This window comes from Passer montanus, unplaced genomic scaffold (genome assembly GCF_014805655.1).
Source record: "Passer montanus isolate IOZ18808 unplaced genomic scaffold, ASM1480565v1 scaffold12, whole genome shotgun sequence".
NCBI lineage: Eukaryota > Metazoa > Chordata > Aves > Passeriformes > Passeridae > Passer > Passer montanus.
The window spans coordinates 7,681,930-7,705,354 of NW_024358722.1; the positions used below are offsets into that span (position 1 = coordinate 7,681,930).

The 23,425-nt window shown below is 38.9% G+C and overlaps 1 protein-coding gene across 2 annotated transcripts in view; it reads right to left on the bottom strand.

Moving 5' to 3' along the window:
• The window catches only part of PRKCE (protein kinase C epsilon), a 286,207-nt gene that overhangs the window by 36,362 nt on the left and 226,420 nt on the right, over positions 1–23,425 (bottom strand). For both annotated transcript variants that reach the window (XM_039697891.1, XM_039697892.1), the window contains exon 11: positions 19,310–19,464. In XM_039697891.1, coding sequence (XP_039553825.1) covers positions 19,310–19,464 — 155 coding nt within the window. The remainder of the gene's footprint in view (positions 1–19,309; positions 19,465–23,425) is intronic.

A 23,425-nucleotide genomic window follows, 5' to 3' on the forward strand; every position in this document is an offset into this window, starting at 1 on the left:
ACTACTATTTTCTTACTTTTTCCTTGAAAACTTCAGCTGAAAAATTCTTAACTGGCTCTGCATATTCAGGGTGGGAGCAATGGGGTGAAACCTGTCCTACTGCTAATGATATTTACTGTTTCAGCTTCCACTACAAAGCCCATGTGTTCAGTCATTGCTTAATATGTAATGTGATAAATCTTGTCCTCACTGACACCTTGGTGATCTCACGGAAGACAGGAGAGGTGCCCAGGCTTAGCCAAGGACTGACTCAAACTGTGGTATGCTACTCTGTGAGGTTCAGTGCTCTTCTTTTTGCATATCAAATAACATCAAAATAAGATTGCATATTATAACAATAGGTTAGGTGGAGCGCAAACTAAAAGTGCCTGCTACATAATCCTTTTAAAGAAAACAATACTTAATCATTATTTGATAAAACCACTTGATGAAAGACAGTGAAAGGGCAGTATGAAGCTAGAAAAGCTTGTTAGGTCAAGTTTTGAATACTCAGTTCTGAAAAAATGTTACCAGAACCTTAGAAAGCAAATTTATCAGTGGACACCCTAATGAAGTTTGGATATCCTCAAAAGTTTTTCTTTGGAAACCAAAAGCAATGTTGTTTTTATTTTCTTTCTCTCTTTTTTTTTTTTCTCAGTGACCTTAGTAAGTAGGATGACAAAATAATTATCATTCGAACAATAGAATTCAAATCATGCAAGCAAAAAGAAAAGAGCACTTGAATTTCAGGCATACAGTTTCTGTGTCTAACCAAAAAGACTGAATTTTTTCTTCTCCTACCAACTTTTGACTGAGGCTTTCTTATACATGGTAGGAAAACATGCACCAAACAAATGCATGCATATCTAGGTAGCACTTTGCATTTCTGCAGCAGTTCTCATTGAGCTATCTCAACAATGAGTCCTTAATAACCCATAACAAGGATCTTTTCTCTTATAGAGGTATGAGGGAAATCAGAATTGTAATCAATCAACAAAATATTGTAATCAACCCCAACTCCATCAGTTTTCAAAATTTACCTTAAGCATGAATGTAACTAGAGCTCTGAAACATTTTGTTCTGGTTTTAATTTTCTATCTTGTATTTTGCATGATTCTGACTAGATTTATGCCACCACTCATAAGAGGTTAATTGAAGTACCACAGTTTGCCCCAGGCTCCCTCCATGGCCATCTCCACAGGTATTTTCAAGCAGAAGATACACAGAACATGTGGGCTGCACAGCTCCCTAAAGACACAGTCTGTCCTACTCCACTGAGTGTAAATGTACTCCAGGAGAAGCAGGATCCTGACTTAGAAGCTTCAGTTTTGATCCTAAAGTTAGGCAAGATAAATATGAGCCCTTGTGTACATTCAGTACAAGCTGCTTCCTGGCTTCCTTTATTCCAGATAGAGATTTCATTCAAATTCAAAGTTGTAAAACTTCCATTTTTGTGGTTGAAAGTCAAACAAAGGCAGATTTCTTAAAAAGACCTGCATTTATTTGTCTTTTCAGTCATGGTGGAATTACCACACACACAATTTTCTAGGCTTTTAAGTTATGCCCTCTAATAATTTCTTTTTTTTTCTCACTTAGGTCACATGGAGCTCTCCTGTGTAAAAACTCCCTACATGCATATCCATCAAAAAGCCAGACATCTAATTGCTCTGCTTTGACACACTAAATAAAGGGCTCCAAAGCATTATTATTCTACATTGTTTCAGGCACACAGAGAGAGTATTCTGAAAAAAACCCCAACGAACCAAAAGAAAAGCTGCTACTGTAATCAGGCATGATTGCAGGCATTTCCTGTATTTTGCTATCAAACCCGTTGTTTTTTCCATTACATACTAAGTGAACTTTAGTAAGGTCAAGACACCAGAGAAAAACAGGATCAGAATATCTTGAACCAACTGAATTTGACTATTTTAGTCTCTCTCTTTCAGCTGTTTAGCCCTGGATCTTATCCGACATCTCCAAATTTCTTCCTTAAATCACAGATACATAAATCAGGTCAGTCTGAATTTATGATTTAGCTAATTGTTTTCAATGGCATTTAACTTGTTAGCCTTACACTTCCCCTAGCCTAAAGGTCAATCAACTTCATGCTGTGTAACAAGCCCAGTATTATTCTAATATGATATAAGTCCAACAGGGGAGATGGGTTTTCATTCCCAATCACAATACTGAGCAAACAAACTTCCCTTGCTGGAAGCCTATCATCTCCACCACAGTGACTATTAAGATCAAGTGTAAGTTCTGAAATTACTGTTAAATTATAGTCAAAGCTGTGATAGTGTAGGTGAATTTGATCCAATCTTATATATTATTATCCTGCTATCATGATAAATGCAGATCATTTTAAGGTGTACATAACCCCTTGTCCTGTGCTCTGACCCTATTATTTTTGGAGAGAAAAAGTCTTTATTTTCCATTAATACCAGATGACATTTTCCTTGTCAGTGTAATATAAATGTCAACACCTGCCTCGGAAATGACCAGTACCAAACATATTGTTGACTGATTGAAGAAGGGAAAACCAGGCTGTGCTAAACCCAGCATTCCTACAGAGAAAGCTTCCGATGCTTCCAGCCATAGGGAACTAGTAAGGAAAGAGACTTCAATATGGGTAGTAGGTTGCAATAAGAGCCTAGACCTTTCACTCAGAGAAAAGGTGACCTATCAAAGATGAGTACAGACTGATGATCTGTTGCATCAGGACTGCCAGGAAACAGTTAAAAGGCTGTCCAGCATTAGACCCATCTGCCAGCTTGATAGCCACTGGAGGTGTGCTGCATTCCAGGAGCTAAGGTCTGGGATGTTGCTGAGAGGGTGTCACAAGTTGTCACAAACACACAATGCTCTGCCACTCCTGCTCTTATGCCATATAGGCATAAATGACATGGCAGCTGGAACCTGGGCCACAATCAGGGAAGACTACAGAACCCTGAGAGGGCAAGCAAAAAGTATTGCTGTACAAGTTATCCTTCTGTTTAACCACTTGGAGAAAACGATGAAGCTAAAAATAGATTCATAATGCAAATCAACTTCTGTCTTTGTGGCTGGGGCAATCATGAGGGTTTTGGCTTTTATGACAATTGGACAATCCCCAATGACTCTTAGTGTGTCAGGGAGAAATGGGATCCACCTGTCTAGAAGAGGCAAGGGAATCTCTGGTAACAGGCTGGCCACCATGGTGAGGTGGGTTTTAAACTGAGGGTGGGGTCCAAAGTGGCAATACTCATGCCATTTAAACCACGTGGGGAATAAGCCAGGCCAACCAGAGTAAGGACAAGCATTCCTTAGCTGCCTTCCAAGATGAGAGACAAAAGAACAACCATCTCAAGTGTATGTATACCAATGCCTGCAGCCTGGGGAACAAACGCAAGAAACTGGAGCTCTGTGCCCAGTCAGAAAGCAGGAATAACTGAAACATGGTGAGACAACTCACATGACTGGAAGACCATGGTGGATGGCAACAGGCAGGGAAGAAAAGGAGTAGGTGTCACGTTCTGTGTTAAGGAGAAGCTTGAATGTATAGAAATCAGCTATGGTGATTGTGGAAGCCCTATTGAATTCCTGTGGGTCAAGAACAAAATGATTGTCTCCAATGGGGATCATAGAGTAGGCATCATCTACTGACCTCCCAATCAGGAAAATAAGGCCAAAAAGGCAATATTTATGTTATTTAAAGCAAGCTTTACTTGAACAGAACCTGACTCTCATGGATCACTTCAACTACCCATACATTTGTTGGAAAAAACAATTTAGCAGCTCACGTATCATCCATCAAGTTCCTGGAATGCATAGAGAACCACTTCCTCATACAAATATTAGATGTGCCAACCAGAAATGAGGCACTGTTGGGCTTGCTTCTTGCAAAGTAGTTTACCAAGTAAACCTGCTTTGTATTATCTTCATCAGTGATATCTTTGGCTGCAGTGATCATCATATTGTTGGACTTTGGGATCTGCCTGAGCACACTGAAGCTTAGTACTAAGACAAAGGTCTTAGATTTTAGAAGTGCAAAATTCAGCCTGCACAGAGGTCAGTTAGGAGGGATTCCTTGGGAAGCTTCCATGGACAAGAAAGGAACTAAGCTGGGGTGTTTCAAGCATGCTCTTCTGGAAATACAAAACCAGTATAGAAAGTTGGCACAGCAAGAGATTTCCCTTGGCTTAACTGCGAGCTCATGAGTCTGCTCAGAAACCAAAAGAGAAGTGTACCAGATATGGAAAAGCGGATTAATATCTTTTAAGAAATAAAAGGGCATTGCTGGAGTGTGCAGAGATGGAGTTTAGAAAGAAAAAATTCAGACTGAGTTGAAACTGGACAGAGATGTTCAAAAACACAAGAAAGGGTTCTTCAGGTACCTAAAGAACAAGCAGAAATAGAAGCTAAAAATTGTCCTATTGTTAAACAGGAGAGGTAATTAGTCATCAACAACACTGAAAATACAGCACTTCCCAAAATTTTCTTCACCTCTGTCTTCATCAGCACTGTTGGTGCATGGGCTTGGGATCAAGAATCCATGTTGATGAAAACACCCACCCATTGTCAGTGAAGGAGGAGTTGGTGTATAATGTATTACAGGAGCTTGACCCTTACAAATCACTGGGCCCTGACAATATCCACCTGAGGGTGTCTAGAAAGCTGGATGACATGGCTGCCTGGCTGCTCTCCAAAGTCTTTGAGAAGTCATGGAGATCCCAGAAGACTGGAGGAAGTCTAATGTCAGCCCCACCTACAAGAAGGGCTAAAAGGAGGATCCAGAAAACAACAGGCTCATCAGTCTTAACTTCCAGGTCCTGGAAGAGTTGTGGAACAAATCCTCCTGGGGCTATCACAAGTCAGACAAAGCACATGATTGGGAAAATCCATAGTGGATTAGCCAAAGGCAAATCGTATGTGACAAACCTGATGGCATTCAGGTTTGTCACATACGATTTGCCTTTGTCATTCAGATGACAAAGTCATCTGCTCAGTTGAAGTGGGGCGAGTGGTGGACATCATCAACCTGCATTTCACCAAGGTTTTGAATATGGTTTTCCACAGCTTCCTCCTAGAGAAACTGATGTGCTACAGCCTGGATGAGTCCATGTGGCTCATGGGGAACTGGCTGGCAGGACACACCCAGAGTGGTGGTAAACAGTTCATTTTAGAACTGGCAGCTTGTCACAACTGAGGTCCCCCAGGGATCAGTCCTGGTTTCAAGGTTGCTTAACATTTTTGCAAGTGATCTTCATAATGGGATCAAGTGTCCCCTGATGAAGACTGATGTCAATACCAAACTGAGTGGGGAAGTGGACACATTGGAAAGAGAACCACCCTGCAGGAAGACCTGGCTAGTCTGGAAGAGTGAGCTGACGTTACAAAACGTTACAAAACAAAAAGAAGTGTAATGTCTTGCACCTGGGGAAATATAATCCAGGAGTGGAGCATAAACCCGTATCTACCCAGCAAAGGAGCAGCTCTGTGGGAAGAGATCTGGTAGTCCTGGTGGACAACAAGCTCAGTGTGAGTGAACAATGTGCTGCTGCAGCAAAGAAAGCAAATAGGACACTGGGCTGCATTAACAAGGGTACCACTAAAAAGATGACCAAAGGACTGAGAATCCTGCCATATGATGAAAGGCTGAGAGAACTGGGCTGTTCAGCCTTCAGAAGAGAAGGCTCAAGGTAGACCTTATCACCATGTTCCAGTATTTAAAAGGAACAAAGAAGTTAGATACACTTTTTAGAAGAAATCACACAGAAAAAAGAAGACTATACATTCCTGGAGTGATTCTGATTAGACACAAGAGGAAAATTTTTCAAAATGGGAAAAAATCTGGCATTAAAACTATGTCCCTGGTGAAGTACAGGATCCCCTAGTATTGGACACTCTTAAGATTCAGCTGGAGAAGGTGCTGGGCCATCTTGTCTGGACAGTGCTTTTGCCAAGGAAGTTTGCATCGGATGATCCCTGGGTCTCCTTCCCACTTGATATGCTATCATTCTATGATTCCCAGCAGCCACGAATAAAACTTGTGCTTTGGTCCAGTTCTGTTACCCAAATGAGACATCCAGATTGCCTGTGCACTGTGATAAGACTAAGAGCAACCTTATTATCCACCTGCCTAACACAGATGCAAGCAATGAAGGCTATTCAGTGCTAATATAGATTATCTTCTTAATTCCAATAAGGTTGTTTATTGAAAGAAAACTAATGAAAAGAAATTGCCACTTCTGGGAAAGAACCAGACTGTCAGCATACTCCAAAATGAGGATACACAGCAAAGATGAAGCTTGTAAAATATTACAATCTGCTGGTAAAAGTTAGCACTAATCTTTTGCGTCCTTAATAATGCCTATTTTGTGCTTCTATCTGGAATAGATAGAACCACTATTAGATTCAGGGGAAAAGTGAAAACACAGCAATGCAGGGAACCTATGCTATAACTGGAATTGGTCTTATTTTTCTTTCATTCCTTTGAACAAACACTATGTACATACTCCACAAAATTTAAGGAATATGCTAAAAAAAAAAGAAAATATTTTAGTCTGGCAACCATACCACAGGACATACAATAAAATGGCCAAACACAGGTGACTGGGAGCATATCCTGAAGAAGCCATTGATGCACCAGCATAAGCCAACATTTCAGTGCCTTTTCCATAGTAGCCAATGCCCTCTGCACCTTTATGAAGCCCAGAAAATGTAAAGGAGAAGGGTTGCTGAAGGCTTTTACATAAAATGTTTCTTTTTATAAAAGAAACCAATTGAAAAAAATCCTCTTCCCTATGCTCCCAAGGGTGTCCTTAGCGGGGAACAAATGCAGATCCCAGCAGTAAGTAGACTCCTCTTAAGCTCCATATCATGTTTCCATGGAGAAAAATGCTTTCTTATGCAGAACAGAAAAACTCTGCAGTGAACTTTTGCACAGACACTGATTTTTTCCAACTTCACTTTGGTCTTTTTATGGAAAGCATTTCCACAGAGTGGTGCCTGTAATATTACACAGAAAGGACTAAATAAATTATATAGCATAAATGAAATGATGTAACACAGCAAGAATGTTGCTTCCAACAAAATGTTTACTTATATGGAATAAGTAGAAGAAAGATTTTAGTAATTTTTGCTTCTATTCTGATTTCAGTAGCATAGTTCACATGCCTAAACATGTTTTTAACCTATCACGTGGTCTGAACTTGGGAAGGGTATGTAGGCTCTTCATTTAAAACCTTTTCTAACCCTGCTGTGTTTATTTGGGATCAAAACAGCAGCAGTCGACAGCAGTTTAACAGATTTCTGCGGAAATTCTTGTAAAAACTGTGAATTAAATTTATTTTGTCCCTTAATTTTCTAAAAGCATTCTATTATACAAAGAGTTTGTCTGTTCCAAAATTCTGTAGAGTTAACGATTTTCCATTATGTTTGATGGAAGATCACTGCAGTGGAGGGATTCTGGCAAAATTAAGAAGAATATTGTTTGCCTGTAAAGCATGAAGAAGGCACCTGAAAAATTGGGAGTTGCTTGCCCTTATATGTTGATCTATGCATGAAATAAACTCCTAATACTGCTTCCAGACAGAGGTCATAGAATCTGATGGTTCAAAATCCAATTCTCACTTTGATATATAATGAAAAAGTGCTATGTATGTTAATGCAAAAAACTGTATTTTATAAGATACTCTTTTAAAATTACAATTGTGTAGCAAAATCAAATCACTTTTGCCCCCAACTCTGCCAGGAAACTGCACAAACATTTCTAGACAATCTTTTCATGTGCAGGAAGTTTTAGCTCCAGCATTGTTTCCAATGTAGCTCCTGCAGCCTTCCCTCATCTCCTCCAGAAAATGTACTTGGGAAAGCTACTTTGGCTGTACTGCCAACTTATAATGTCACCACTTAAAATCTACTTATACAAGGCACCTCACAATCTTTAATTAATATGAATGCAATGGAAAGATGACTCATGAGTTATTCACGTGAAATAAAACATGGCATGACTTAGGAAATTTACAGTGTACTTTCTTTTGCCAACATCAAGGTTAGGAGAGTGCTACTGCAATTTAACTTCAGCCGTGAAGACAGAGACACTACCAAGAGAAGCCAACAGTCCAGTCCAAATACAAGAGAGAATAAAGATTTGAGAAGCTAAATGTGATTTTAATCTCTACCATTTGGTACTTACTGGGTAGTCATTGCATGTAAATATCACCTTCAGTAGGATTATAACATTAACATACTGGTCAGTGTAGGCTGTTCTTAAACAATTTTGTGAACATGAAAAAATTATTTTGGGCCTGAGGAATTATCTTTGTAACTTCAGCATGCCCAGTCTCTTCCAAGACCTGCTAACCAGACTTTATGTTCTGACAAGAGCAGAAATTATCCCATAAAGCTCCAGATAGTTATGCGGGCAAAGACTAGCAAGCAACCTAATTATACAGCTTACACATAAAGTTTAATTAAATTATAATGCACAATAAAGTCTCTTTGCATCCTTCTGACAGCCTTAAACTGAGCACACTGAGTACAATTTAATTCCATTGTAAAATTGCTTTTTTCCTTCTAGTGTCGGAAAGAGGTTTTACTGTAAATCAGAGATTTTTAAGAAACAGTCACTTATACACCAGCTGGTGGCTTCTCTACTCCCATGTCATGTCATATTTACAACATATTTTTATTATCTATTATCACATTTTGAATTCCAAATAAAAATGCATGAAAAAAAAAATCTGAGAAAGATTATCCAAATGCTTTTCAAACAGAATGGGAGAGAAGTTGCAGAAGCTGTACTATATCTCTACTATGATATATTAAACTCACTATTGCCCAACCCTGAAACAAATAAGGGTATTAGTTTTTAGTCCGTGTAACCAATTTATAGTATTGTGTTAATAATTGATAGTGTAGCAAAAAAATGTTAAAGGACACTGTGATTCTCAACTCAGACTCATTAAATGATGACACAAAAGACTCCATCAGCAATGATATCGTTCCACCCTTTCATCCTTTACTGCCCCAGACACCAATGCTTCCACTGTCTTCCTATCCCCATAATTCTGTGGCTGTAATTAGGCAAACATAACTATGTTTGACTGTTTTTTAAATGGATTCCATTATATAAGGTGTGTAAAAACCAAACCCTATAATTATATGTGCTATGGGCACAATTTTTGATTTTAGTGTAATCTGTCTTGGATTTGGTTTATATTATTTTGCCCTATCTAAGAGCACACATATCTGAGCTAGGGGAGAAAAGTCTGCAGTAGTAATGATTTATACCAGATTTGTCATCAAATTGTCTCTGGCTTTATAAGCTATAGCTCACTAATACCAGTTAATGTTTTGTTGTTATTACCACACAGAGAACTTCCAGGATGCTGTTTCAAAATTTCCTCAAACCCTCTTGCTCATGGACAAAACAACTACTCAATCTGCAGATGTTTTAAAAATTATGGTGAAATCCTCTTCCTCTTGGGACAACCACAGAAACCCCAAACTTTTGTCCTACTTTGCATGCAAACACACCACTAGCTCTGATGTGTAGCTGGCAAATTATCTATTTCTTGTTCTTTTGTGAATTTTTAAAAGGTGAAGAGAGAACCTGCCTAAAAACCAGTGTTGCCTAAAGGGTTTCTTTCCCTTTTGCTTGGGACACTTCTCACTCAGTGTCTGTGGAAATTAACTTACAGGGTTTCAGCAGAGACAGCTTCAACAAGCTTGCGGCAGAGTGCCTTTAGCCTTGTGCAAGGCATGTATGCTGCTGAGCTGCTGTCTAATTTCTTCATGCACAACCTGAGGGTCCTTTTATATAGATGAGAATCAGAGCCTCTTGATAATACTTATGGCCTCTCTGGACCCATTACAGATTATCAGCAGATGAACTGGCAGGCATTTGGTATTCCTTTTATATCCTCAGTATACAGAACCATAAACACTTGCTGTCCTCTCACTGGTAGTTAAGTTTACGCAGATATACACTCAGGCAGTTTCTTAAGAGCCAATTATTTTTGTTCTACAAGTACTCTGTTAGAGCTCTTTCAAATTTATTGATGTTTGAAAGCTTTTAAATATCCATTATGCACTTAACTGACCATAGCAATTCCATCTGACTCATTATTTGTGTTAGAATATATTTAGGCATTTTTTAAAATGGGTCCTAGTAGACCACAGGATCTCCCTTGGAAACCCTATAATAAATCAAGTAAATACCTGGTGAAGGGCTATAATGTTTATTTGTGACCATTTAATTTTATACTTTATATTCCATGTTTTGAACTGTCCAGGTAGTAACCAAGCTTTCTTCAGTTAATTTTTTTAGGTACTGCTTCTGTATTATTCAGTTTCATACCAAAGCTCACCCATAGTGACTGCTATACTGGTAATCTGCTGCTGCCATCCCATCCTCCCCTTCCCTTGGAGGGGCAATCACACACTTTAATACTGGAATATCTTGTGAAGAATACTTTTATGACTGCCACTGTCAAATCTACATGAAAAAAAAAAAATGCATACAACTGCATGTACTGTTTGCACTTGGCAGTGACATTTTCTGTGTCTTGCATACATCAGGAGAGGGAAATGGCAGCTTGGAGGAAAAAAGCACACATATATCAGTACCACCATTATTTCAGGCCTCTCACATTTATTTGCACTCTCTCTCTGCTGTTTTGTAAGACTGACTACTGGAAACAAATTCTTTAAGCAGGAAGCAAGAAGTGAAGACCCCTGGGGTATGTACATTGTGAGAAGTGCTGCTTGGGCTTCTCATAAGCCTCTCTTCTCAAAAGCTGGATGTTATTGTAATAATTTTTTAAATCTGAAATATTGTACCCCCATCATAAATGGTCTTGGGGGACTAAAATTCAACTTGCTGGTGAGAGTAAATTGTCTGTCCCTGGAGCCATCCATTGCTGGGGACATGACATTGCAGAGACTACACAATCTCCCATCTTGGTAAAAGCTGACCTTGCTATTCCTGTTCCACATCTGCCTCCTCCACATGTACTCAGTGCTGCTGAGATGATGAAGACTCCTACTTATGATTATTTGTCCTACTGTCTGCTGCTCTGGGAAGCTGCTTGTTCAGGCACTGTGACACAGTGGCAGCCAAGGAGAGGGGCATGCAATACTGCACATTCTCTTGGCAGAAGAAGGGATTTATTATCACTCTGGCCTTGTTACCCCTCCCCTTTCTGTTCATTTTTAGTACTGTCAGGGCCACCAGAGCCATTTTGTTCCACTTTCTGATTCTTTTGGTTAGACTGCACCTTGCCTGTCCAAGGTCTTTCTGATGTAATCCTACCACTATTTATTCTGGTAGGAATAGAGACTTTGGTGCACTCCCCAAAATGCTGGGGTTCTTACTGGCTGTATTTTCTCTGTTTTAGTTTTATAGGCCTACTTAATTAATCTCCTAGTGAACAATATTATATCTGTTTTCTTCCATTGGAGTACAAGCTGTCAGCTAAACAGACATTTTAAAGATTTTCAAAGGATTCAATGACAACTCAGTCATGTTGGCTATTGGATTGGCTAAATTTTCATTTTCCACTGCCTTTTGCAGTTTTAAGCAAAAGAACATATGGTCTTTAATAACAGTGTCTTCTCAAATGTGATGACTTGCTTTTTTAAAATAAACATGTTTTCTATCTAAGAAGTCAAACCAAGGTCCCAACCCATTCAAGAAGCTGCAGATATCATGCATATGAACAGCCTCACAATCAAAATCAGCCTTGGAGTAATGATCTGCATGCAGAAATGTTTGCTGGAGGAGTGTCTAAGTGATAAGCTCTTATATAACAGTGAGGTGGATAAAAAAGGGGGTGGGAAGATGGGCAAAGAGAGTAAATGTAAACATGGAGCCAAAAGTAGCAAGGTTCTGGCCAAAAAAATAGAAGTTGTATGCAAATGTCTACTGAAGGGCATAATTAAAATTTTCTTTTAAGGTTGTTCAGCATTTTTGTCATCACTATTAAAAACTCCCCAAATAAATAAAGTTCCTTATTTGTTTTCATCAAACATTTTGCATTATTTCCCAACTTCACAGCCCAGAAAGCGGATTGTATCCTGGGCTGCAACCAAAGCACCATGGGCAGCAGGACAAGGGAGAGGTTTTCGTCCCTTTACTCCCCTCTGGTGAGACCCCACCTGCAGTGCTGCATCCAGCTCTTGGGTGCCCAGCACAGGGCATACATGGACATGAAGAGAGCCTAGAGGAGGGCCACAAAGATAATTAGAGGCATGGAGCACTTCTCCTGTGAGGAAAGGCTGAGAGAATTGGGATTGTGCAGCCTGGAAAAGAGAAGGCTTCAGAATGACATGAGTCTGGCTTTCCAGTACCTGAAGGGAGCCTACAAGAAAGATGGAGGAAGACTGTTTACAAGAGCATGTAGTGACAGGACAAAGGGGAATGGATTCAAACTGCCAGTATTTTTAGATATTAAGAAGAAATTCTTTACCATGAAGGCAGTGAGTCATTGGAATGGGTTGCCCAGTGAAGCTGTGGATGCCTCATCCCTGGAAGTGTTTACAGACAGGTTGGATGTGACTCTGAGCAACCTGGTCTAGTGGGAGGTGTCACTGCCTATGGCAGGGTATTGAAGAAGCTTCCTTCCAGCCCAAGTGATTCTTTGTTAAAAGACTACTACTTCAGAACCATATTTGCTGTGCACTTCTCTCCATCATTATGAAACTTTAGTAGATGCATTCAATAGCACGAAAAAGGCAAAGCCTCACCCTTAATGTGACATGGTTTGAACACCACTGCAACTGGGTTATAGAAACATTTTTCATTGTTTGAAGACAAACATGACTGAAGGGCACAGTAAAATTCAATCCTACGTTTTGTCTGTTAGCAGCAGAATTACATGTAGGAAGCACCTTTAGATTTTTAATGCACTGTGACACGGAAAGCATTCTCTTTTTTCTGTTAGAAAATTGTTTGCAGAGTTTGATTTTGTTTGGAGCTAGTGTACCTGATTCTGCAGAAACAGCTCTGTGTCTCAGCAGTTTAGGAAAACTAATGGGTTTGTTCTGTATCAGTGCAGTTCAGTTTCACATGTGCTGCAGCTCTACTGGCTTTTTATTTTGTGTATGTTTCTCTGAGTTAAAATCTTCTTATCAAACGCTGAGAGATAACACACATTTCTTCCTGTTATAAAATAAAGACACAAACATCAATCATCTAAAATCAGTGACATTCACCCAGAAATAAATACAAATATGTTCTGTAACATTTCACTGCTATTATCTGTTGAGAGGTCCTGTTGCCCTTTCTATTGAGGGTACCGGAACATGGCTGCCCTCAGAGGAATGTAAACTTGGCATTAACCCTGGCAGATTCCCACTCCCTGCTCACTCTCATTTAACATTAACTCACTCCTATACTGTTATCAGAAGGTAAAGGTCATAGCTTTATTTACACAATACAGCACTATACAAATGGTCATTAAACAAGAAAATCTTGCACCAAATAAACACGAAGCAAAAAAACAATGCTGACCCCTCTACCAAGAACTCCCCCTGGAAGTACCTTGTCATTCCCCAAATAAGGTCAATGGTGCTGGTCTATCCTTCTAAATATTAACTGCCCAGCCCTGCCCCCCACATACCCAACTCCCACGCAACAGTCAACTAAGGACTTTTTTATGTTCCAAACCCAGGAGAAATTTAAAAAGCATTCTACAGTTGGCAAGACCATGTGGCTCATATCCTATTCCCACAGCCTTTACTCATCCTTCCACAGCTGGAAACCTTGTCAAAGGCTCTCCTATACGACAGAGCCTTTAGCACAATACATAAGCTGGGCAGATGGCAGGGTGGACTCCCTGGGCCCGAATGCCAGAAGCCTGGGAACCAACTCTCCTTCCTGCTTCTCATCTCCCTCAGCTCCGCTCCTCTCCACCCCGGCCCACTGCCTTTTCCTGCGGGGAAGACATCCTGCTTATTTATGCATTTCATGACTGTTGATCTGCCTAGATCCAGCAAGAAAAAGTGCAAAGAGGGCAGCAGGCCACTGACTAAAATCCCGTTGGAGCTCATGTTCAGTTTTAGAAACTAGAGCAGGCAGAGCAGAGAGAGTGTGGATGTAGTCCAGGGCTCAAACCCGGCCAGGAGCACTGGTCAGGTGGCGTGGCTTGGGCAGCAGTCCCTGGAGACACTGGGAGTCCAGAAAAACCTGCACAATTCACTCCTTGCTTCCTATTTTTACTGAAGCTGATGGAAATAGTTTTTTGCTCACTTGGGCCAGAAGCAAACGGTAACTTCTCTGTAGTGGACTGCTGCAACAGGCAGCTTATGTGGAAAGGACCGTGTATTCAGTATATTCCTATCCTTAGGTGTGAATATGCCAGGTGAGGGTACAAGGTCTTGCCCTCTTTCATGGACCACAGCTAAAGCACCAATTTAACCTGTAACTATTCAGAGTTGCAGTAAGATAATCTTTACATACTTAAATCAAAATGTTCCACGTCTAGTTTTGCTTAAAAAAAATAGGGGGGAGGGGAATTTTATTTGGCTGCTGCCACTCAAAAATAACATAGTAAGGTAAATTGGGAGAATGATGACTTTTAACATGTTAACCACTGACCATGCAACATTTTCATCAGTGTAAATATAACTCCTCATGACTCTGCCAAGGTTGCACTGAATCACACAACCACCAATGAAGTCACACTTTATAAATAAATATTCTTATTTCACAAAAAGACACACTAATGAAAGTGCTTTTAATTTTAGGTAGTTCTTCTTTCTGAAAAACTGGTGTGTGCTGCCCTGATAAACAGGAATGCTGGGAAAACTGATTATCCAGGGAAAAATTCAGTTAGTGTTCAAACAAGTTCTTAGGGTAGTTGTGTATGGAAAAAGCCCGGAGGTACTCAAGGATTGGCATCAGCATATTTACATCCACATTTACCTCAATTCAGTGTTAATAAATCCTTCATCATGACCAACACATTAATTACAGAGTGTAGAGAGCCTCAGAAAGCTCCAGCAAGTCACAGGCTGGGTTATTACTTCATATTACTGAGGAACATAATAACCCATAGTTATGAATAAGGACTCCATCGTGACCAGCTGCTGCATGATTTGAAGGCAACATCTCATAGATCTTACACTTGAAACCAAAAAATTTGCTCCTACATTAGTCAATCCAAAGCAGGTGACACTAATTTAAGTTAAGGTATTTTTCATCCTTTCAGGTGGAAATTGTATACATTCAGGTTTTTTTTCTTTTGTGCTCCAGAGAGAGCACTTGAATGATTCTGGAGGATAACAGAGACCAAGCAACACACAACTACTGAAACAATGCTTACACCTCACAGTTCTTTCCTAAATCATGTATGAACTGGGGACACTGTCATTTATGTTCCTGAAGAGGTACCCTATTCTGTGCTGGCCTTCCTGCCTGGGGGGAAACCAGTTCTTTGTAGGTATTTCAGGACGTAGCAGGTCACTTGTGTCACCTCACATGAACTCCTACACTGAGAGCAGCCAGCCAGCCAGATTCTCCTGACCTCAGCCCAACATCTCCAAGTGAAACAAGAACATGCCACATTTACATATATCTGCAGGAAGAGCACAGGAATGTTGAAATTCAGTGCAAGAGGGGAGTACAGAACTCACAGTTACTTAACACACTGTTTGTTGCATTTTCCCTACACGAGAATATATATTAATATATTTTATATAGACATAATATATATTAATATATTATGAAAACTGACTTAAAATACACCAGACTCCAGGGGCAGGTGACACTGAACATAGTCCACAACCTTTCATCACCAAGTTCAAACTCCAGTCCAGCTCACAAAAAAAATAAAAATGAGATTCCTAGTCCTTAATTCCTGAAGCTTGGATACATTTTTTCTAAGTGGTGCAATTGCAATTGCATAACACAAACAAGGACAAGTGCCAGAAAATGGGATTGAAACTTCTCTAGTGTCTGATTAACTCTACTTGTATTATCAGGCCCCAGCCTGACATGTGCCTGAATAGCTGAATGCCAGATGAGAGGGAAAGTGGCAGGGATAATGTAAATATTTTTATTAGGCTGTTGAAGTGTTTTTGACACAACAGTAACATCAGACCTTTAAAAATGCCACCCTAAAAGTTATCCTAAAGTTTATCTATCATACAACATGCATTCAGTAATGGAATATCTTTATATATAAAAGTTGTGAGGTTCATCTTTATTTCCAACTAAAACTCAATAAGAATAAGGAGGATAAACATAAGGAAGATATATGTAATTCCAATGAGCACACCGGTAATTGGACAAGTCTGGGAACAACTGCTGGGCTAGCTGCAAAGATGTGAACTCAGAGAATAATTTCTATTGCTAAACAGGGAGCTGGCTTTCTCTTTGAACTCCAGGGGAAATGAGGATAAACCAGTTATTATAAAAGATGATCATTTAGTATCATCATAGCACTTTCTAAAAACTTAACCAACAAGCCAAAGCATGAGCTAAAGCTAGTTATTTACTTCCAAAAATATAACTTTGTTTAGCTCCAAACAAATACTTCCACATACAAGACTGAAAAAAGATCAGAAGGTATAGCAACTATTTTGAAACCTACATTTCCATCAAACATCTTACTTTATTTATATATTCCCTACTTTCCTTGAAGTAGTGCCCACACAAGCAACATTTCCCACTTTGGAGAATAACCATTAATTTCACACCACAATGTTTTTTCTAGAAATATAATTACACAGAAGAAAAGTATTCTTTATTAAAATATCTGAAGGCATGTGAGGTAGTTATGACTGGTAGTTATTTAGGAGCAAAGGTTGTTTTATTTTCTATTTTTTATTTCCCTTTTCTTTCCTTGTTTGCCAGCTAATAAGAGCTTTGGAGATGTAAAGGAGTGACTTGATCCCAATGCATTTTTAGCATTGTAGTAAATAATGCAGTCAGGTATGGAATAATTAAGCTGAAACAGTTCTGTGCAAGACAACTATTCTTAAGCATGCTTGACATCCACAAATGCATTCTCCCAAGGCCTGGCACATTGTGAATGAATTCTGACATTTTCTTATGATTAATTAATTTAAAATAATTTCTTCTTTCTACTTGTATTTTACAGTGTAACTGGGATGTTCATTTTACAACTATTTGAATTCCTAGTACGTCAGATTTAAGAAAATGAATTATTCTTACAAACATAGCTACGTCAAGATCCAAAAGCCTGTGTCAAAACAAAATACAACTGAATCTGCTCCTAATTTCTTCCTGTTGCTTTCAATAGTTTATGCTTCATCCTACAACTCATGTTCTCATGTGTCTTCTGATCATACACTCAGCATAACACACCATTTACAAGCTCATTTACATACTCTAGCATGCATGTCAGACATGTCAGCATAGTGTCTGAATCAAAAGATCTGAGTACACTGTGAAATTTAAATTATGAAACATTGTCTCAGAATGACATTTGACATTTCTCCTGTCATGGAAGCATTCTGCTGATGAAGTTATACAAAGAATACACGCACATGAAATGATTCAGTGCATCCAGCTAGGAGCCAACACTCAGCAGAAGCTACATGAAGGGTAAGAGAAAAGTGGTAGGAGAGAAAGAGTAGAGAGAAAGGAGGATGTGTGTTAAGGGATGGGAGCAGTGAAAGATGGCGGGGTGAATGAATGCACATTCATATAAAGCAGGGAGATGTAATTTTATACCAATTCTTTCTTGCTGGTTCAGAGAAACTATTAAACTGACTGCTAACTACAAGATATCTACCTCCAGCTTCCAGGAGGAGCAAATTAGCTCAAGTATTTAATGGAGACAAATCCTCAAAATCCCTCACATTTCAAAGTGCCAAGCTTGTCTGTTTCCCTTATGACAGATACTTATAAATTCTGAAGTTGTCACATTCTATTATGTGAATGTACAAATACCTAGCTTTGGAAATAAATGCAGACAATGAATAGGAAATATGATATGGGCAGGAAAGGCAAGAAATTTGTTGGATCTCCAGCACTTGAAAACAAACCCTTGTGAATTGTCATGCTCAAAAGTACAACCAAGTATGCAAACATCATACCAGCTTTAATAAAAGATGGAGATTAAGAGCTGCAGCTAGCAAAGATTTTATAAAGAAAACTAGATTTTTGATGAAAAGACCACTTTCAAAGAGATTTACTTTCCTCAAAAGCTGTGATGTTCTCCTGTTTGCTTTGTAGTTAGAAAGGAGATGCCTTTGAGAAATTTACCTTTGAATCCCTTTGTATGCGGCAAAGCCAATTGCTACTAATGGAACTTACCACTCAACCTTGGTTACTAAAAATTTAATATATCCTTCTCAATTTCTAGTACTCTCAAGACCTGCCTTTATATGAATCCAGGGATGTGAAAAATTCTATATCCTTATCTTGATGTTTTGGTCACAATACCTGTGACTGCCTGTCTCTGAGATGACTACCTCAATTTAAAACTGATAACTTGAGAGAGGGTAGGAATATCAAGGGATAAAATGGAGTTCAGTTACATCTGAAGAACTCAGAGTTTTTATTAGGCAGGACAGATTTGTATTACAAAACTTAAGCAAGTTGCTTGTGAGAGCCCGAATTTATCTCAAGTAATAACAGGCTGCCAAAAACAAATAAAAACAGAGAGGAAGTGTGAAATGACAAGATAAAGGATTTAATAAACACATTAACATCAGGGTGAAATTTTTCAAAGCGAATCCTTAGTTTTAATAATAAAGCCTATCCCTAAATGCATTCTTCATCCCAGCACAACAATATGCACTTTCTGTGTGTGCGTGTGCATGGTTGTTGAAGATTAGAGACTGGGGCCAGTGGAGGAGGTTCAAATAGATGCAGGGCACTTGAAAGCAAATCAGAATTGTCTCCAAAGAGCCACTTCCTGCTGGTGACTAAGCCTTCACCCAAACAGTCAAGAGGAAGGGGCATAAGCAAAGCATTGCAAACGACCATCCCGATTGTATCGGAGTGGAGACAACTAAGACAAACAAACTCAGGAAGTGGCAGGGGGTTAGAAACCAAGAGGAAATCTATGGCACAGGGAGGAAAGTACAGAGATTGCGCCGATCTGCAGAAAGGTCACCTCTGGGTCGCACTGTGCCAAGCTTTTTCAAACCCACTTTATTTGGACTAGAACACAAAACTGGCACACACAGCTGGCGACTGCTGCAGAGGCTATTCAAATGTTAACATTCTCAATGATAAACAGCCAAAAAAAAGTTCTGTGTAAGCAAATTGGAACAAACAACTAATCTAAAACTGGTTGCTAAGAGATGGAAGATTTCAGCCCAAACCATCCCAAAGCCCCAAGAATACTTTATTTTTGATCAAAAAAAGTACCTGTAGATGACGCCATGTTGGTGAAGAAACATGAGTGCTGATGTGACTTCTGCAGCATAAAAGCGGGATCGAGGTTCGTCAAATTTGCGTGAGCGTTGGATTTGAAACATTAGGTCTCCTCCATTTACATATTCCATGACGAAAAAGAGGCGGTCCTGAAATTAATTAAACAGTGCTATTTAGCTAATTTCTTTTAGTGACATAAAGAACTGCTTGAAGCCACACTTTAAATGACTGAGCATTTACATCAAGAAATAAAAGAAACAAATGCTACAATTCTGAAAAAGGAGAAAGCTGACAACCAAAACCCACCAAACCTAAAGAAAATGAGATGAGTCTCAAGGTGAGAAATGAGAAAATGGCAGTCAAAATACCATATTAAACAACATACACACACAAATATCCACACATCAACAAATACATATGGAATTATAATCCAGTTAATATAATAATAGAGATACTTAAGAGATGTTATTTCTTTTACAGTTTAGCCATGAAAACCATAGTTTTAGAAAATTTAGCCATAGTAACCCATTAAAAGATAGGTCAATTTCATCAACTATTGACAGGCTGCTGGGAAAATTTCAGTCTTCTTTCTGCACTTCTTCTCTTAGCAGTTACTTTGTCTGCAAAGCATCTTCCCCAAGAAATGAAAAAATTATTTCGAACTGTTAAGCTACAGAAACCAGTGCTGCCAATCTCAAACACTTATATATGTATGTTTTTTTTCAATTGCCTCAAGCCCTCATAATGAAATAGGATTGCATGATTAAAATACATATCAGGTTCTTTGTATATTCTTCTAATGCTTATCACTTCCCTGTTCAAGCTTTCAAACCTATTTCCATGATGGAGGACTAGAAATGAATGTTCCTTGAGAATAGTAACCGAGATTCTCAGTCAGTCACACCATTAACTCAAAAGTTCAGCACAGGTTGAAACAGTCAGAAATGAAAATATCAACAAACTAAACATGTGCTTGGCATCTTGAACCATTTATTATCTAAACTAGCAATGCAGGTGAAGGCATAAAGAAAGAAATGACACACATCTACTTGCTATAATTTAGATAAATTTTTTTAAGTGTTTCTTACAAATTTTCATTTTTTTCCCCAGTCTGTACTAATACCTCTGAATCTTCAACTTCTTGCCTGTCCAACCTTAGTGAATGCCTGCACCACATTCTTTATTTCCTTACTGCCAATTATCTATATGCACAAGAGTTTAGTTGGAGGTGGAGGTAATCCTGAAGTGACATGACAAGACATTTCTTTCCCTGGTGATGATTTGCAGGTGTGTGAGCACCTGGGCCTTCACCCCTCTTCAGCTCTGATGTCACACTGCAGTTTGGCTCTAGTTCCTAGTGTCTCATGTGCTGGGTTGAAGACAAAGAGACAAGATGTGACACTGCTTTGGACAAGCAAAAACAACAGAAGATCGAAGTTAATTAACCTCCCCCAAGTGAATCCAAGCCTGCAGATTACGTAGTTTATATGTATGAATCCAGAAATTCATAAATGTTTGTAATTTGTCTTTAATCATCTACTCTACAACTCAGACTCAGAGCACAGCACTTAAAAATACCCTTGAACTTCAGTGTGCGCATTAATGCTGGTCATTAAGTGCCTAAATGTTATACTTATCAGGGATGCTTCCTGGAGGAGGCTAGAAATGTTTGTCTGACTTTTTGCTGATTACAGAAAGAGGATGCAGAAAAAAACTTTGTGCCTTTCCTCCTGTATCTTGGGAACACAGAAACTGCCGGACTGGATGAAATTTGGAAAGCCAGGTGAACTGGCATCCTTACTAAAACATTTCTAATTACTTTGGTACACTTTCTAACATTTTTCTTATCATTCCCTAGGAAGGAAAACATCATGAAGAATAGCATCAAAACTTCTGGCTGCATCATACACTCAAAAGAGCATGGACTCAGAGCCAGGTCTTTGCTCTTTCTGTAATGCTCAGTACTGCAGATATGTTCAAAATCATAGTGCAGACCTTCTGACATTTGTGTAGGGTTTAACTACTACCCTCTGCTTCTTTAAGCAAAAATAAGGGTCCTTGTGCTGTCTGATTTATCTTTGGAACCAGTAAGAATTATAGCCTTGCTTTTAAAAGAAAATCTGGTACTTCTCAGATGGTGTTAGGGTTTCAGAAGCTAAAGCTTAAGGATAGCACCAATAGAGTCAGGTTTGTGAAGTCAGTCAAAAGCACAGCTGTACTGCTACTGGAGCATAATGTAAGAGGATACAACAGCCCTATGAAGAAGATATGAGCATTGTCCTTTGTTAGGCTTCTCACTGCTGCACCACGGAATGAGTATCTCTGAAGAGCATTTCCAAGTGTCCCTTTGCAGGTCTTTCCCTAAGATTATCTCACATGGATTCAGTTCAGTGTTTCAAGCCCAAACTCCATTGGACTGCAGGTTGAGGAGAGCATGGCTAACACTTGTTAGTAACTTCTCCTAACACTTGTTGAAATTGAACTGCCTTACACTGCTATTTTAACCTTTCTAAAGTCAACAGTCTGGACTTGAGCAGGACCAACAAGGAAAACAGAGCTGCAATTGCCATTCTCCTGAGCAGCCATACTCATTCCCAACGCTGCTACCATTTTGCTGCATCTACAACAGGTAGAAAAAACCATTACTGATGTGAAGTGATGGTGCTGTGCCTTTTACAGATGGGACTCCCAAATGGTGATCCTCAACTTATCAGTGAGCTGGGAGCTGCAGCTCCCAGTAGTGATATCACCAGAAAAAGACTGATTTACACAATTGTATAGATGAAAGCCATTTCCTAACATGTCAGGATAGACTGTTTTTTTCGCATATTAAATACTCTGGGTTTGATCTAAATGCTTTTTGTGACATTCACAAAATGCCTAATTGCTGATTATTAATGTCAGAAATTATGTTTAGTTAAAGCTTCAAGTTCTTTTATTGTAGTCCAGTCTTTTTTAGGTCACTAACAGTTAAGCTAACTGAAAATTTAATGTGGACTCTTTAGAGGGTATCTTGTCATCAGACAGTCTGAAGAAAAGGTTTAGCAATATTCTCTGAACTGGACACTGATACCTAAAAATCATGTCTCTCTTTTATATCATCCTTTTTGTGCACATCCCATTCTTATTTGAAAGGGTATTTCTGACATATTCTGCAGCTTACTTGAAAATCTCATCAAAAGTATACCTACTAAAAGCACATTTAACAGCTCAGTAATTTAATTTGTTCTGCTATTGAATTTTTCTACAACAAATCTATATTTCAAGTTACTTTCCCAGCTTTCCTCAGTAAACATTTCAGTTTCCTACTGAGAATTCACATAAAAAAATAGTTTGAAAGTTCTGTTCTCTGTTTACAGTGAGTCTGAGAAAGTCCACTAGCATGGAGTAAACAGTAAGATGCACAACATGCCCAAGCACAGCAGACTAGAATTTCAACATTAGAAGGTATCATCTTCTTTGATGAAATATATTCAGTCTCTATGGAAACTACTTTCTTAAAAGCACTCTCTGGTCTTTCTCATTAGTCAGGACAGGACAATGATGTGATCAGCTGAGACTCAGATTTACTTGAAAAGAAGATTCAAGAGAAGAGAGAATATTTCATGAATAGAAGCTGAGACTCACAAGTCCATTTTTTTTTATTTCCACAGCCTCAACAAAAATAGACACACTATTTTGATTTTTGCACTCAAACTTTTTTCCATATCTTTCATCAAAGGTTAGTGTTTAAAATACTGGTTCCCAACCCTCTGACTCCTTCCTTTCTGTCATAATGCAAGCACACACACAGAGTGACCCAATGAGACCTTTGAGTTCAATGCAGAGAGGATGAAATCCTCCCACTAGTAGTGAAATAACTGTATTATTCCTGATCATATGTATCTTGCTACATGTACCACCAGGAGTTATTCAGACATTGAAGTATGAGAATATAAAGTGAACAACCCTAAGAATTATACATTAAGGGGCAATGCAGTGTTTACTCAGTTAAAAATGTGACACAAGGTATGACTTTATTATCAGTTGAGTTCCAAAAGCAAATGGAATGGGTTTGGTTTGGACTGCATTATTTTTGAACTTTGTTATAATAAGGTTTGGGAAGTATGT